Source organism: Pinus tabuliformis, chromosome X (assembly GCF_031772625.1).
Source record: "Pinus tabuliformis cultivar Carrire ecotype Pingquan chromosome X, CPIR1, whole genome shotgun sequence".
Taxonomy (NCBI): Eukaryota; Viridiplantae; Streptophyta; class Pinopsida; order Pinales; family Pinaceae; genus Pinus; species Pinus tabuliformis.
Genome location: NC_142308.1, coordinates 1,003,922,458 through 1,003,941,286, shown reverse-complemented (window position 1 = coordinate 1,003,941,286; position 18,829 = coordinate 1,003,922,458). Strand labels below are relative to the sequence as shown.

General features: G+C 35.2%; 1 protein-coding gene across 1 annotated transcript; it reads left to right on the top strand.

Moving 5' to 3' along the window:
* The first annotated feature begins 1,046 nt into the window (after positions 1-1,046).
* On the top strand, positions 1,047-18,567 carry LOC149143133 (DNA polymerase delta catalytic subunit-like). Its single transcript, XM_089451696.1, has 11 exons — positions 1,047-1,247; positions 11,189-11,338; positions 15,732-15,788; positions 15,901-15,988; positions 16,451-16,530; positions 16,709-16,807; positions 17,072-17,186; positions 17,325-17,497; positions 17,988-18,059; positions 18,265-18,339; positions 18,487-18,567. The coding sequence occupies exons 1-11, from the start codon at positions 1,047-1,049 to the stop codon at positions 18,565-18,567; spliced, it is 1,191 nt and encodes a 396-aa protein (XP_089307822.1).
* Positions 18,568-18,829: the final 262 nt, after the last annotated feature.

The window sequence follows — 18,829 nt, the reverse complement described above, 5'->3', positions numbered from 1 at the left end:
AACAATCTGGAGAGTATCCAAAGAGAAAGAGAGGATAATGGCCTTTCCCAAGAGAACAAACAGTAGGAAAATGAACTCTACTTACAACTATACCGAGTTAATAGAGAAGAGGAAACAAAATGGAGGCTGAAGTCGAGACAATTATGGTTATAAGGGGGTGACAAGAAATCAGTTTTTTTTTACAAGTAAACGACAACCAGAAAGATAAGGAATAATGTTAGCTCCATCCTAGATGCAGAAGGTGATAGACAAAGCACTCAGGAAGCCATCCGAGGAGCTGCTACAGATCACTATCCCGACCTACTAACTGAAACAAGGGAAGCAGAGGATTATACAGATTTATTGAATCATCTCCCAACAGGGATAAGCAATGAAATGAATGACAGTTTAAGCAAGGAGATAGATGAGGAGGAAATCAGGAGATCAATCTGGGCTCTTCAACCTGATAAAGCCCCAGGACTAGATGGCTTTCCCATCTGATTTTATCGAGCATTCTGGGGAATTATTAAAAAGGACTTGACAAAAATGCTCAATTGAATCCAACGAAAAGGAAAAATTGGAGGATATACTAATGCTACTCATCTAGCACTCATCCCCAAAGAAAATAGGCCATCTTCCTTTGCTCGTTCTAGGCCCATATCACTTTGTAACTCCTCCTATAAAATCTTGGAAAAAATAATTGCTACCCGCCTAAAGCCTTTGCTCCCTTCACTCATTTCCGAAAATCAAGGGGGATTCTTAGCCAACAGAGAAATAACTGATTCCATTTTACTTGTGCAAGAAGCTATCCATTCGAGTCAAGCCAGAAATGAGAAAGGGTTTATCCTCAAGCTTGATTTGGCCAATGCATTTGACAGAGTGAGACACTCCTTCCTCTTGGCAGCTTTGAAGAAGATGAGATTTGATGACTGCTTTCTCAACCTCATTCGAGCCTGCATTTCGGGCCATGGATCTCCCCTCTTATAAATGGCAGACCTGGAGAAGTTTTACAATCCTCTAGAGGCCTCCGACAAGGTTGCCCCCTCTCAACTTATCTCTTCATTCTAATGGTTGAATCCTTCAGCATAGCGTTGGACTTTAGCCGGAGGGTTGGCTTAATCACAGGAATAAAATTTGGGGATGGGGTCAAGAACATAAATCATTCACAATTTGCCGATGACACCCTGCTGATTGGAGGGTCCTCCACCACAATAGCCAAGTGCTTCAAATCTCTCCTTGAAAAATACATGAGCTACTCTGGCGGAATGGTAAATAATTTGAAAAGCTGCATATATGGCTAGAACACAACAGTGCATGCCCGTAAGTGCTAGACCTTTGAGAGCAGAAGTCTAGGACATAGTAGTCAACAAAATGAAAAGAAAAGTGCAGCAGTGGGGATCTATTTGGCTCAACCCAGTTGGTCGCCTCAATCTTCTTAAGTCAGGTATATCTTCTCTCCCCCTATATCATTTTTCTCGTCTTTAAGCTCCAACCTCCTTCCACAACAAAATGGAAATTGTCCTTTGCCAATTCCTATGGCAGGGGGGGAAAAATGATAAAAAGAAATTCAACTTGATTAATTAGAAGTAGGTGATCCAGCCCCAAGACCGAGGAGGTATTGGAATTAGATCTCCTAAATTTCTCAATTTAGCCTTTAGAGGCAAAATTGTCTGGAGACTCATTACTGGACTCCTAGCATGGTGGAAAAAAGTTCTGGAAATTAAATACCTCAATTTTCTTAGACAACAGCTTCTTGATCAAGATATTCCAAATAGAGAATCCTCCAAAATTTGGCGATTATGCAAGAGAGAAATTCCACTAATTTCTCAAAATACTTCAAAAATCCCGAAGGGAGGTGCAAGCATCAATATTGGAGCAGACAGAATCATGGGTCAGCAGCCAATAAACAAACATGGGGGAGTCCACCCTATCCTTTCCTTTTTTAAAAGAACAGGCATTCATTACCTGGACCAAATCTCACAATGGAATCCTCACACCTTTCTTTGGTCAGGTTGGGCCTTCCCAGCCATACCCAATAGTCTTAACGCAAGTCTTTCTATCCTTCAATCCCCTTTGCACAGTATAGCCCCTGTCAAAAAGAACGATCTTGATGTGTTTCGTTGGGACCCATCCAGATCCCCTTACACCATCCAAGCTTCTCACCATTATATTTGCAACATCAGCTACCCCATGCCAAGTTGGCACCATTGGAAGGTGGTTTGGAAATCCGAGGGAATTCCAAAAATCAAGTTTTTCTCTCGACCCTCCTCAAAGGGAAAACTCTCACGGCTCAAAATTTGCAAAAGAGGGGAATTAATGGCCCCTCTCATTGTCCTAACTACTTAGCTGCTGAAGAATCAATGCATCATCTCTTTATTGAATTCCCTTTTGCCATCAACTGCTGGAGGAACTTGTCTCATAACAATCAAATCCCATGGAACACCCAAAACACCATAGGAGAAATTCTTGACAAATGGAAAAAAAAAACTACCCCTAGCAGCACAGGAAAAATAACACAGTAAAGAGAGTCTGGGACATTCTTCTTGACAATATGGTATGGAATATTTGGCTGGCACAAAATTGGAAGGTTTTTAAGGATAAGGACTTGACTGTTAGAAGCCTTTGCACCAAGGCAAGGAGTCTTGCCCTTGAGATCATCTCAATTAAGAATCCGAGAAGTATAAATGTCATTGAACTCAGCATAGAAGAACACATTTTCTTATTGAATGTATATAATTAGTCATAGGTAAAATACTTAATGGTTATCCATTGCATAACTTTAAATCATCGTTTAAAACCAAAAAATTATATTATGTCACCTAAATATTTAGATTCATAATAATACTAAGTTCCATGAAAATTCAAAGATAATGTTTGACATTATCTAATATAATATTTGATACAAAATATAAATATATGACACCCTAAGAAGGAAAAATAGCATGTCACCAACGTTTAGCTTTCAAATCCATCCAATAAGAGAAAGGAATTAGGAAATAAATTATTAATTGATACATATACTTACTATTCTAAATGATGGTTTACTAAAAAATCCAGTTACACCAAAATAATGTCACAACTTACAAGTTTCTAAATTCTATTGCTCCAATGATAATAAAAGCAATGAAATGCCTCTAGTTGCATGAAAGGTATGCATTAAAGCCAAAGAAAGAGGGGAATTGAATATTTGTGCAAAAGAATCTCCTCATATTTAAATGCATCTTGAGAAGCATAAAGGGAGAAAACCTATGCCATAATACCAAAATGATTCAATCCAAATGCATCACATCTTTTACTACGTTTTCTAAAAGGCTAGTAAAATGTGGACATTTTTCAAACTTGATGGCATTTTTCATGTGTCATCAACCAATAATAATAGCACATGAAAAAACTTTCAAATGATATCTTCAATTTCTTCTTATAGTAGCCATCATCCATGTAATTATTCATGAATGTATTCCACCTTCCATCAATACACAAAGAATATTAAAATTTCATATCAAAAATATACATATAGTAAAGGACAACAAAAGTCATCTCTCTCTCTCTCTCTCTCTCTCTCTACATATATATATATATATATATATATATATATATATATATATAGATAGATATATATATATATACATACATACATACATAAACTTTGTGCAAAGTAAAAAAACATATAACTTAATAATCCTCACATGTCAAAAAGCCTTCTTTCCTTTGCAACTTGCCAAATCTCATAAATTTGTTCCCATTTCACCTCTGTCGTGTTAGGACCTATTAATGATATATGTATCAATTCATCAAGTGTGTTAAATGATAGTCTTATTACCCTTATATATTTAATCATATTTTTCTTAGAGAACCCTCATTCACATGTGACGGTGCTCATTGGTATGACAAGCATTGCTTGCCATAATTTTAGCATATTTGGATACCTAAAGTGCCAATCTTTGTTTGAGAAAATACTTTCCATGCATCTTCCATTAAGAATATTTCTCTATTCAAATAAACCACGTCAATAAATTGATATAATTCTCTTTTACAAGTTGTAATATCAAACATTAGTACATTTTCACCTTCATTACATGTTATTTCAAAAAAGTATTTCAAGCCAATGCTTTACACTATTTTCTCTGACATAAATATTTGACGGGTAATGAAAAGGACTAAACAAACTTGTTGGATTAAAAAGATGAAGATCTAGAAATCTTGAATCGAAACTCTCAATCAATGCTTGGACATAATTTCTTGTAAGTTGTATGCAACTCTGAAGGGAGCCCTCAATGCAAGCTACCATTGGTTGTGACAATTGTTCATCGGGGATTGAAATATACAAAAAATCATGTCTATGGGTGTTCCCCTCTTTGTCAACATTTTCAAGGAAACCATCTTTGGAGTCTTTCAAAAATTTAGTAAGATGTAAAACACCTTCTACAAAAGAATTTAGTATACAAAAATATCTTTTAATAGTATTTAGTGCATGGTTAATAGCTATTCCAAGAAATGTGACATCCACATTATATTCTTGAAATTTTTCATTTAGATTATTCAACTCCTTCAAAAAATCAGCAAGAATTTTTAAACAAAATTGAATTTAAAAAATCCTTACCTTATGATACAAATCCTTGCCTTATGATACAAAGAATTATTTCTTTCTCTCTTCTACACACTCAAAATAGAGAGCCATAGAATCCCATGGATTTGAAGAACCTGCAAGGATTCTAATTTCATTATCTCTAATAAGGAAATGAGCTTATTATTTCTCTTTGCTAAATTTCCAACCCATGAGTATACCTTGTTTGTTATTTTCTCAACATACAAATACTCAGGTATCTTTTTCAAAGCATATGATGCTACAAGTGCTTCAATATGTGAAATGCAATGAGTGCCAATCAAATTTGCTAAATAATTCTTTAGCAGTGTGACAAATCCATTTTCACATCCAACCATAGATAGCACCATCAGTTGAAACCGCTATTAGTTTCTCATTTTCCAACTACCTTTTTTCCTTTAAATTAACGATGGTATCATATATAGCCTTTCCTTTTCCACTAGGAACAATAATCATTTTCATAAATTGTGTGACTGGAGGGCCCAAACCTTTTAAATCTAGATATGTAGAATACACAATAAGGTGTTGTTCCAAACCATTGTCTATACTTTCATCTAACATTATAGAGAAAAAAGGATTTTCTAACACTTTTCTAGTTTGCACCTCCTCAAGATAATTTGATATAGAGTGAATAAATTTAGTAGCTTCTTTTTAATTTATGTAGGAAGAATACTCCACTCGAGAAGGCATATTAGGCGTCTGTAGATGCATTTGAACATGACAAATATCTTCATAAGTAAAAATAGAAATATCTTTTTTTGCAATAAAATATGCTAACTAAATGGTAGTTCTGACCATTTCCTTATTAGCCTCACTTATAACCAATATGTGTTCTTTAATGGGATTTTCAAACCTTTCAGTGTCATACAAATTTCTTTGAGTTGATGTTTGATGAATAATGGATTTTTCATGAGTTCTCACAACATCATATTGAATTGTATTAAATCCATCTCCAATACCCCATGGACCTTGAGCCTTGTATTTCTCACAAATTTTATACTTCATATGAGTCTTCTGATATTCAACATTGATACTATCCACCCAAGGATGTTTTATCATCCACTCTTCTCAGAATTCACGTTTTGAGAAGGCCTTCCTCCCCGAACTACTAGATCCACCATCATGTCCTTCCTTTTTATTGCCAAGAATTTCTATATCAACAAAATACTCTTCATTCATATCTTCATTAGCATCATCATTCAAATGAGGTATATATGGAATATCTTTAACATTATAAGTCTTTGATGTTTTAAAATATACATAAAAAAAAAAAATAGTTGATTGACTCTTTCTTTTTGGAGGCATTTCTATTTAAATAATTTACCTACATGCAAAACAATTACAATAAATCACAGTAATCAAATAAAGAGTGAAGGATTGATAGTCATTACATAAGCAAAGATGTCAAGATAATAAGGTGTAATTACTAAAGAATAGCACATTCCACCTTGAAGTGTATATGAATGTGGAATGAATTTTTTTATCTATTTGTAATAGTAGAATTTTATTAGTCACTCAAATTACATTTTGGTAATTTATTATGATAAAATCCCCTCAATAAATATGATATTTATTACGGTTCATTAGATTTCTTTGTTTTTGATGAATTCTCCTTAAAAAATTACTAGACACTACCTATAGTACAACAAGTAGATCAATAATAAGTCAATTCAAAAAAGCAACTTCAAACCTTATTTTTATGGAACCTTAACCTATGTAAAATAACATAACATTTTAAAATTCTTATGGAATTTAATATTCTTAAACCTATAAGAAATCAAATTAAGTTAAATATATGTTTGTTATTAATAAATTTAACATAAAAGATTTAAATTAGAATATATTAAGTATTAAGATAAGTGAAAATAAACTAAATATATAAAGTTAAATATGTGCTAATTATTAATTATTATTATTAAATTGAGTGTAAATAGTAAAATAGATAGAGAATATATAAATATATAAAATTAGTGTAATTTCAATCATAGTTTTATTATTTTTAATGGTACAATAAAAACAATAAAAGTATTAATGTCACACATCTAACTAATAAGGTAACTTATAGTAAAATAAAATTTGTCAATATTAATAATAATCCATGAATTACCAATAGCATTATGGTTATTCACTTTCAAAAGAACCTGGCATAATTCGTTAATTTAAATTGCAATGAAATGTTGGACTATGGTTTTTCAACACATATATAATTTACCATTATACATGACTGTAAGTTCCATAATCCGGCTGGAAACTTCACGTTTATTGGTGTGATTTAACATATAACCTGATATTTTATTAACCTTCCATAAATGTTTAAGAGCTATGGCAATTATTGCCATACCGCCTCCTTTCAACCTTACATTAATACCCTCGTTGTCATATGCCTAGTGTTATGCATGGTTCAACTGCCAAGGAGCCTCTAGTTGGTACCCTGGTTGTCGTATGCCTAGGGTTATGCATGGTTCGACTGCCAAGGAGCCTCCAGTTGGAATCCTTCCGTGGGAATATGCATCGGTTCTATGGTGCAGATGCCTCTTCCAAATCCAACGGTCATGGTGTTAGATCCTGGTACATTGTGTGTCTTGAGGTGATCTCCCAGGGTTGTCGAGCCACGAGTGTTAGTCCGTCTAGTCCTCAAATGGTTCACTTCTGTCTTTCTCTATTATGGTTCTCTACCCACTGCTTTACCTTGCCACAGTTTGCCTTTGATCAAGCTGCCCACTTCTGGTTGCCTTCAAAATTGGTTCCTTTCAGTGGTATAACACGATGTGCGCTAAGACACAGTCTCTGTTTTTAGAAATGGTTTCTAGCTTGGATAGTCTCTTCAGGTAAGTGCATATTCGTTTTAGGTGTTAAACTTAAATAGTTTCTGAGTTTTATAGCTTTTCTCTTGTTTTGTCATCACATACTCATCTTGTTTTCTACTTGAATGTGTAGCCCTGGTTGGCTATGGTGTGGGTCCTCGGAGTCATGCCGAATTGCGGTTGGGTCTACCAGTTTCTTGGCGCCCACTACCGGGTATGTGTTTGTTTGTCGAACTAGGATAGGGATATTAGTTAACATCCTTCATCTATGAACTGGACAGAATACTATCCCTGTAATGTATTTTTAAAAGGTTTCTTTGGCCTAAGGCTGAGGGTTTTCTTATAATAACTCAGAGGGACTAGGGCGAACTCAGAGGAATAATTCCTCGTTTTCAGACTTTTGGTTTTGGTTATGAAATTGCAGTCTTGTTGCCAAGAATGCGCTTGTGTTAAGTTATTGATCTATTAAAGAAATGAGACTAGGGTTTATGTGATGGGCATTAAGGGCATGAGGCCCAACGACAACAGAGTACATACTCATTTATTCATGGGTTGCTGGAGATAGATATTAAGACCCTCATTCTTATGAAAAGTGGGAGACATGGGCGGGAAATAGCAGGAAACAATGGGCTAGGCCATCTTAAAATGGAACCAAGACCGCTGAAACCACCGAAACGTTTTTGCTGTAGAGGCCGAAAATCTTTTTGGCTCTAAATTGTTTTAGTTTTTATATGCTGGGGCTTTCACTGTTATTTTGCAAAGGAACTCGAAGCTGAGCTAGAAGTTTTAAGGAAGACAGCAAAGGGTTTATTTTCCACAGGTATTTTCCTTTCAATTTGATGTATTTCCCTTGCAAATATGTTGGCATTGGTATTATTTTCCTTATGTAGCTGTATTCATTGGTATAGCTGTAGGAAATGGGATTATTTTGAACAGTATCCTCAGCTGTGACTGCTTTTTCAAGAACAGATTCATCCATACTTGAACAAGGAACACATCATTACTGTCGGTAAGGTTGGGCTTGTTTAATGGAGTATTGAAATCATTATAGCAAAGGGAACACATCATTAATATTAATACTAGGGGAACTAGAACAGAGTCAAGGCATTCCCGAACTAGTGAACACATCAATACTGCCTTCAAAAGTGTTTGAAGAATCAGCAATTTCCTGAGCCGCTTCTAGATCTGTTTCTTTATAATTACATGAACAACTTAATTTCTGCTTTGAAGTATCGCTCTCTATTTGTGTGTAGACATGAATCCAATCAACCTTGTAATGGGATGACTCACCTGCATGTTGGGAAACACTAGACATTGGATCATACATACTAGAGACACTATCCACTTTCGAACCATGCAATTCATCAAGGCCATAAAAATGTTTGTCATTTTCTGGACTCTGAATAATGAAATTTGTCATGAACTTCATCCTCAATAGCTGAGTTATGAGGTTGCAGACCAACATCTGAAACTCAAATATTCTCATAATCTTCTTGAGGTTCATTGTATGATGAATGAATCAGTTGATGATCTCCAAATTTCAAAGAAACTGCATTAGACAACATGGGACAACCATCATTTTGGCTACTATTATAATTCTTATGTGATTTTCGTTCTTCATCATCGTGAGTTTCACTTTTGTAAACCTGTTCAATTTGCTCTTCTTTTTCAACTACATGATTTTGATACCTGTCAATTGCATCTGAATTCTTAAACCCATACTCGTGAGTTTCATTATTAACAAGTGAGATGGGATTTTTGGGATACCAAATTGATGAGTATGGGAGAGAAAAATAATGTTGTTTTAACTCTAGAAAGATTAACACTTAGTTTGAAATCGGGCAATGAGCCTATTTTGGAAATACCTTTATGTAATGAGAACATAATAGGAAAGCCAAACAGCTAACTCAAATTGTAAAAACGTCCAAAATAGGGCGTACTAATAGCACAATTAGGTATTGCCAATTTAATGGTTGTAACAGAAGCCAGTTTCTGAAACCAACATTATTAGAATGCCCATAACAGGGCAGAACTGTTACTATTTGCAGTTCATTTTAAGTAACTTAAACATAGTGGGGATTAATATGATTGTTTGGAAATATATATATTCCTGAAAGATATTGAGCATTGATGGTGAACATGCTTTCATACTAATTGAAATACGCGATCAAACTTCTGCTACGAAAATGAAAATATTGAGCAATGGAAGACACAGTGTTCCACACTATTATTAATACAAAGCAAATTGATAACTGGAGAAAATCCTCCACTGGGTAAAAAGACTCGATGGATGAGTTAATGGGGAGATTTGCACTCAGCTTACATGGCCAATTCTTTTATTTTATTTTTATTTACCTTTATTTAATTTAAATAAAAAATTATCAGTTCACACACACATGCATATACATAAACCAAGAGTAGATATATCTCAACTCTGGATCTATCAAGTGCTGTTGAAGGATCAAATCCTTCCAGATGCAAACTTTTCCTCAAGTTTTTTCACTATCAAAAAGGTTTGTATTAGAAGGATTTGATCCTTTCTGTGCTTGATGGATCTGGAGTTGAGATGGATCTATGCTGGTCTAACTGCAGCCTCCTCGTCTTTCCTCTAGTGGTTTCTCTCTTCCACTAATATCCATCTTATCTTGATTGAAATCTCTTCCTCCTTTATCTCTATGCTTTTTCCCAGTGGTTATCTCGCAAAGAATTGAGCCCAAAATCCCTAAATGTGAAACTTCTTAGCCATTATTCTTCATAATTATTTTTTCCAATGAGTCATTTTGCCATTGTGGCCCCAATGCCTATGTGGCTACTTCGTAATTACAGATCACCTTTGATATGGCCCTAGGAGTGTTGGCCTAGTTGCCAAATTTCTTTTCTTTCCCTGATTGTTTGGCCAGTCCAATATGGCCCTAGGAGTGTTGGCCGAGTTGCCAAATTTCTTTTCTTTCCCTGATTGTTTGGCCAGTCCATTATTGACATAGCTACCCGACCCTTTTCTGGCCTGTTGTTATGACCCCAGGGCCCAGAGAGCTGACGAGCTTCTTAATAAGGAAATTTCTTTAATGATATTTTTAATACCAAAAATTCGGTCTCGTGGATTAAAAGTTTATGGGTTTGAGTTTTATGCTGCTGGACTCGATATAGGTTTATCATAAAGCAGCTCTCTTTAATGAGATTATTGAGATTAGATTTAAATCCAATGAATAGCAAATAATTTATGGTCCCAAGCTTCACATGTATATTTATTATCTTTGAATTTGTTTGGTGCTATTACATCAATATTGAGCCCTCTTTGAAAACAGAAGTGTACAGGACAATTTCTGGAGATAAAAATTGTATTCATATGAAATTATGAATACCCAGGGCTAAAATACAGAGCATCTTTTAAGGCATTTTTTCTATGTATTGTAGACAGGCATATCTTTTTGGGTTTATTTTCCTCACTCATTCTCTTCATTATTTGGTATTTTTGAGTGTTTCTTATAATCTTTAAATTCTGTTTTTCCTTAGAAATATAATTCCTCACTTACCTGCACCTGTGTATTAGGTGTTCAAGGTGAGGATGTTGGTACCTTGACAGACACCTGCAGGTTCCCTCCCCCACCATATCCCTCCTCCCCAACCTCCCTTCCCCACCATCTCCCCCCTCCCCAACCAATAAAAAAAAAAACTTTTTCCTGAACAGAAGTAGCTGAAATGTACTGTATGGTGCATTCCTCACCATCTCGAAATATAATGTCTCAAAATATAAGTCGTCCACTATTCTTCTAATATTAATAATAGATTTCACTATCAATAGGTGGGCACTCCAGTCCGTACAGAAGGTGTGGATTTTGCCCTCGAAAGTATTCACAACATTAGAGAAGATTTGCCTGAGATATGGGAAGAAGATGCAGAGAGCTCCATAAATGTTCGACAGTCAACAGGGGCAACTGCAGCTATTGAAACTGTTGTTATTGCATAAGCCAAGATATCGTCGAATAAGGGAGTGGGGAACCATGATAATCCCGTTGAAACTTTACCTCTATGTAGAGGAAACTCCGACTCTGTAACCTTGGTACTAAAATCATGTATATCTAATCTGAAGGATCCTTTACCGAATACTTTAGCGATATCAGTTCTGTTACAGTTGAGCAATCTATCAGATCACTTTGTAACATGCTTTGATAAAGCATTATCTCTTTGGATGCTATTTTCTTTCTGCCTTTGCTTGATCCGATTTTAGCAGCTCTCTATTAAAAGTTAATGTTTATCTCTATCCCGGCCTTTGCTTAAAAGTGAAGACATTTTGAAAATTTTATTCGTTTATCATGGTTTTTCTCCACGCCTTCGGAAAGACATTCCTGATTCCTAAATGTTCAATAAAATCATTGCTCAGATAAAAATGGATGGGAGAGTCATTGGATACAAAATTAGAATACGTTCCCTAATATGATTGACATTGTAGGTGGATTTCTAATGGGACTAAGTGCTTTGTAATGAAAGAGGAAAAAAAAAGCGACATAATAGAAACAATTACAAATTATCCTCGAGATTGTTGTGTAAAAGGACACGATATAATAGATATAACAGAAAAACAAAATATATGTGGTTGCTTTCATATGTCATCCATGCAGAATGGAAATACTTTTTATTATTAGCAGTGAGTAAAATTTTCTGTATGTATTTTTATTATGTTAGTCTATGGGGCATTCACATAATTTTCATAATTATAATGAAGTCATAGAGCATTTTAATAAGTTATATTAGTTGAAAATATTAGAGGTATAATTTTGGGTTTTGGAACTTAAATTTCATAAATGGCTAATATTAAACGGTTAACTATTATTTAGCTTAACGACCCTAACACCTTTTTACTTAAGCTTCATTTAATCCATATTTAGCTTAACTACCCTAACACTTTTCTATTTAAGTTTCATTTAGGGAGGTTAATATGGTCTTAATATTTTTGTTGATATTCATATAAAAAAATTACTAACCACTTGAATACATGGATAACAAGTTTTTATATGCTCCAATTATCTATAGATTTCACATTCCCTCCTCAAGCTCACATAATAATATTCTTGACACCCTCGTACCTATTCATGTGGACTATTCCACAACTTCCATACATAACTCCATGAGCCACAACACTCCAATAATAGACCTTACAACAAATTAAGCTTAAATTAGCATACAAATCCACCTTCTGCTATTGTACCTATTTAAGTGGTTCCTTCCACAACTTGACACTCCATCCTCTCTATGAATGTGAGGGATGACACCATGTGCTACCACACTTAAACATGCATGCCTCAATAACAGGTCTTTCAAAAACCTTGAGGAATATGTCCTACTTGTGTCTAGGCTTTACAACTTGGACTAAACAATATAGTGCGTTAATCATTGCAACTCTCCATGTTAACTTCTTCGCTAGGTATCACCACCATCAACTCCATCTATTTTCTTTTACCCGTGTACTTATGAGACCTTTCTCACTATATATCTTGAACCTGTGTCAATCCATAATTTGCATGTACTCCTTAACATCCACCCAACAATGAATTGTGCTCAGCTCACCTTGACTGGTCATTCCAACCTCATTTGCACTTTCCATATCCATGTGATTTTTCATCCACCCAACTCTCAAAACTAGCCTTACACAATTCCATCCCAATAACCATTAAATTATTTTTGTGAAATCCTAGTTTCTTAGTAGCAACATTTCATTAAGCTCTAAATCTTAGGATTCAAGGTTCATTTTCACGCCACTCCTCACTCCTCCCCCACTTCTTTTTTTAGTCTCCATACTTTAACCTTGGTCACCACCTTTGGTTTAGCCATATACATAAACCAAGAGTAGACATATCTCAACTATGGATCTATCAAGTGCTGTTGAAGGATCAAATCCTTCTAGATGCAAAATTTTCCTCAAGTTTTTTCACTATCAAAAAGGTTGGTATTAGAAGGATTTGATCCTTTCTGTGCTTGATGGATCTGGAGTTGAGATGGATCTATGCTGGTCTAACTGCAGCCTCCTCATCTTTCCTCTGGTGGTTTCTCTCTTCCACTAATCTGCATCTTGTCTTGATTGAAATCTCTTCCTCCTTTATCTCTATGCTTTTTCCCAGTTGTTATCTGGCAAAGAATTGAGCCCAAACTCCCTAAATGGGAAACTTCTCAGCCATTATTCTTCATAATTGTTTTTTCCAATGAGTCATTTTGCCATTGTGGCCCCAATGCCTATGTGGCTACTTCATAATTACAGATCACCTTTGATATGGCCCTAGGAGTGTTGGCCTAGTTTCCAAATTTCTTTTCTTTCCCTGATTGTTTGGCCAGTCCAATATGGCCCTAGGAGTGTTGGCCGAGTTAATAAATTTCTTTTCTTTCCCTGAGTGAGCACGAGGAGGGGATACAAGCACATGATGATTTTCTTGTTGCACAAAATCATCCAATAGTCATTCCTGAACCTTGGCAGGAAACCATTGTTGAATTTCAGTGAATGGGAGACAGAAATAATGAGGAGGGTGTTCAATGTGATGAGCATTCCACACCCACAATTAATGTAGTGCCTCCCAAAAAGAGGACAGAAAGGATTGATATGTGTTAAATTTTAATAACTTCAATGTGCATTGCTCTAGCTTCTAAGGAGCACACTAGGTTGTGAGGGTCCAAACATAAACTAGTTATGTGTGCAACAAAACAAATTTTGAAGATACTTTGTTTTTTTTATGAGTACTTACATATTATGGGCATCACTAAGACTGCTGCAGGTCCTAACTTGTATTATTTGTTTGATTATGATCAATTTGATATGCTTATATTTGTGTTGTATGTAGATGACCTGGTCCTAAAAGTTAGTTAAAAAAATTCTATCCCATGGTACAAGAAGAAACTGGCAAGTGAAGTTGACATGAAGGACATACACCTCATGTGTTATTTCTTGGTCTTGGAGGTTTGGCTAAGTTGAGGTGAGGTGGTCCTCGAATGGGGGTAAGTAAGAAATTGAGATTCTGAAGAAGTTTCGGATAATGGACAATAAACCGCAGGCTACTTTTATTATACATATTTTGAAGTTATCAGTAGATTAAGATTGAAATTTGTTTGATTCTTCAGCGTACAAAAAGTATATAGGTTACCTAACATATCTGGTAGAATTTAGCAGTCAAATTGTTGTGTGCATGAGATCCCTTGTCTCACAGACAAAGGGGGCTCAGACACCAATTTATTGTCTAGTTTGGCTGCTAATATATGGTTGAGCTGAGGTTGCTGCAAATATGCTCCATGGTCTGAGGTATGCGAGGTACTTAAAGGGCACACTGCCACAGTGCTTTGAGCTACTGCATGCTTTAGTGGATTTTGACAGGGCCAGAGATGCAGGTGGCAGGAAGAGTGATTCATGGTTTTGTTTGGGTTCAAATATAATATCTTTGTTTGGATGGGATACCCATGTGTGCAAGTTGAAGAAGTCCCTTTCTGGGCTAAAGTAGCCTGTTGTGCTTGGTACTCATGGATTTATGAGTACTTACAGGTTATGGGCATCACTAAGACCGTTGCAGGTCCTAAATTTTATTATTTCTTTGATTATGATAAATTTGATATGCTTATATTTGTGTTGTATGTAGATTATCTGCTCCTAACATTTATTTTAAAAAACTCTATCCCATGGTGCAATAAGAAACTGGCAAGTGAAGTTGACATGTATTATTTATTGGTTTTGGAGGTTTGGCTAAGTTGAGGTGAGCTAGTCCTCGAACACGGGTAAGTAAGTAATTGAGATTCTAAAGAAGTTTCAGATAATGGAAAATAAACCCTAGGCTACTTTTATGATACATATTTTGAAGTTTTTAGTAGATTCAGATTCAGATTTGGTTGATTCATCAATGTACAAAAAATAGATAGGTTCCCTATTACATGTATGGTAGACTTTAGTAGTCAAATTGCTATGCGGATGAGATCCCAATACACTGTCCTAGTCATCCCAGCCGTATAAAGCATAGTTGTACCGTTGTAACACTAACATAGGCACCAGAAGCTATGCTACTAGAAAGGATTAAAAGTAAAGTAGGATGCTAAGACCTTAATGTCTTTGCATGTCAAACACTATGATGATACTTATTTCATTATTTACTTTTTAACCATCATATGCTGACCATTTTCGATGATGCTAAATTGAATGCTCTTTTTCTTGTTTCCTACGGCATATTACCAGAGATCATAGAAGAGTTACTGGCTACTAGGAAAAGAGCCAAGGCAGATCTAAAGGTGGTGAACCAAGTGCTTCCTATGTTCATGTTACATGCTTGTATTTTTTCCACTTAGCATCTCAGTTTTTAACTTCCTGTAATCTTGTCTAGGAGGCTAAATATCTTTTTGAAAAGGCTGTCTTGGATGGCCGACAATTGGCTTGGAAGGTAATTACAGCTTTGTCAAGTCTGTATTAATTATGGCTTGGACATGGAATAAAAGTAAAACTAGGTATGCTAGTGAAATGCATAAAATAGTTTTGACTGTGTTCACTTGCAGATCAGTGTGAATTCAATTTATGGGTTTACAGGTGCCACTGTTGGGCAATTGACTTGTTTGGAGATTTCGTCGAGTGTGACGAGCTATGGTAATTTCACAGTTCTTCCATGGAAAAAAAACATTAAATCCATGGACACCTTGATTCTCCCCTTGTTTTTCGTAGTTGTAATGTTATTGGTGCTTCTTTTACATACAAGATAGAGATGCTTGCAGTCCTCTCTTATTCTATATATGCATGTATCAGCCATTCACATTGATTATTTTTGGGCATCAATTATATCCATGTAATTCTTTTCTTCCTCCTGGCATAATGTTTTGGGTATGAACTGTAATTAACAATCTTGTACAAATAAGATTGAGTTCTTGAATTGCATTAATTAGTCATGTGTACTTGTACAACTAAGATGATATGCTTAGGCCCTCTTGTTATATTTTGATTACAAGTCCAGATTGATCTTTTGACATTCTCTGTTCCATCAGACAATCTCAATTTTATGTATTGTTTTAAAATTTCATATCATTAATCATCTCATTTTTTTCCACCTGTCAGGCCGTCAAATGATAAAGCATACAAAGAGGCTAGTTGAAGAAAGGTTCACAATAGTTGGTGGTTACCAATACAATGCTGAGGTAGGCTATTATTTAGCAACTAAAGGCAATTGTAACCTTTGAAATGGATCAATAATGATAGGAAGTACACTTGTTGTATTGGTGATAGTCCAAGTTCTTGAAATCATAATGGGTGATCTGATCCTAACCAAGATTTCTACTGTAAAGCTTGATATTATATTTTTATATTTGAATCTAGGTTGTATATGGAGATACAGATTCAGTTATGAAACAGTTTGGTGTACCAAATATAGAAGAGGCCATGACGCTAGGGAGGGAAGCCTCAATTATATTAGTGGTACATTTACAAAGGTACAGCGTCAAGAATTTTAAATATCCATGAAGACTCAAGAGTTTTTAATGATGTTTTTGTAGGGATGAATGTTTTAATATCACCTTTCTTTTTAAAACTAATCTTCGTTTGACATTCCACTTCCACAAGATCTTTGTAAATATGCACAGGACAAGATGATCAGTTATGTTTTTATGTGGCTTATCTACATCTGTTTTGTGCATCTTTGGCATCTAATTAGTGTGTTATTTAACATATGCTTTTATGCAGCCTATTAAACTAGAATTTGAAAAAATATACTACCCATACTTGTTGATCAGCAAGAAAAGATATGTTGGGTTGTTGTGGACAAAGCCAGATGCTTATGACAAAATGGATACTAAAGGTGACAAACCTAATCTTTTTGTTTCAAAGACAGGCCTTAGTGTTTGTGAAGGCTCAAAATGCTCTTAGAAAAATAATTTATTTGATGCCTTCTTAATTATTAAATATTCCTAATCTTTTAAATATTCCATATCAACAGGCATTGAAATAGTGCGAAGGGACAAATGCCTGCTGGTGAAGAACTTGGTTACAGAGTGCCTTCACAAAATACTCATTGATCGTGACATACTTGGTGCAGTGCAGTATGTCAAGAACAGTATTTATGACTTGTTAATGAACAGAATGGATTTGTATTTTTTGGTGATAACTAAGGTGAGAACAATGAATCCTTCTGCATGTTTATGATCAAATTTGTTTGACCATTTGTTACTTTTGAAATGGTGAAAATATGATAGGGGGAAGAGGAGATTTACATTGCCAGCAAGTCACTTATTACATATTCCTAGTTTCAAGTCTTAGAAGTATATACTATATACCTAGTTGGGGCAGGCCATGGAAGTTTCCTTTTTAAGTCTGTCATGTTTCTTCTCCCTACATTCTGTACTTGGAAGGGATTTAGTCAATATTTACTGCTAGCAATGGGAGGAGTAAGTGTCAAGGGAGGCTCTTATACAATTGAAGAGAATCAAAACATGAAAATATATAATATATCTGCAATTTTAATCTCATCCTGAGAAAAATTGATTACTGTTTAGCTGCGGCAGAAACAGATGTTTGCAAGTCATATCCTTTATCAAGGCTATCAGCATATTCTTAAGGGCATTGTTGTTTGCCTGTGCTAACAATCTCTTTGTTGAGTTAGTGTCTGACAAAGACTGGAGATGACTATGCAGTCAAGGCAACACACGTGGAACTATCTAAGCGCATGCGGAAGGTAAATACTGGAAATAACTTTTCCAAACAAGTATAATGATTGGTGCAATGCCTTCTGGTTCCATTTCAATCCTATCTCTCTATTTTTATTACTGTAGTGCATCTAAAGACTCTTGTAATATTTTTCTTTTTATTGACGATGAGTCCATTGTTGGATTTTTTAAATTGATGTCGTGTTTTAAAGCCAAGTTACCCCTGGTTTACAGAGGGATGCTGCAATTGCTCCAATTGTGGGTGATCATGTTCCATATGTCATCATAAAGGCCGCAAAAGGTGCGAAGGTAATAATTAACCCCTTCTGTGCTCAGCATAAGTCTCGATATTGCACTAAAAAATGGTTATTTTAATTATTTTGTTATGTTTTATTTGGAGGCATAATTTACAGAGGGATTATGGATATAATGACTAATCTGTTTACTTGGGCTCAGGCATATGAGAAATATGAGGATCGAATTTACGTACTGCAGAATAACATCCCTATTGATCCACAATATTATCTGGAGAATTGACTGAGCAAGTTGAAAGACCAAAGCATCATCACTTGCAGTTTATGCTCTTTTTGAAAATTTCACTAGTGTTTCAAATATATCTTGATAGATAGTAATTGTTTCCAGCTAAGTGTTTTTTCTTAGTTCCTGTTTTTGCTTTGTGGCCGCTGTTGAGAATATTTGAGCCCATTTTGAAGAATGCAAGCAAGGAGCTTCTTCATGGTAGTCACACACGAGTAGTTTCCATATCAACTCCTTCAAATAGTGGAATTATGAAATTTTC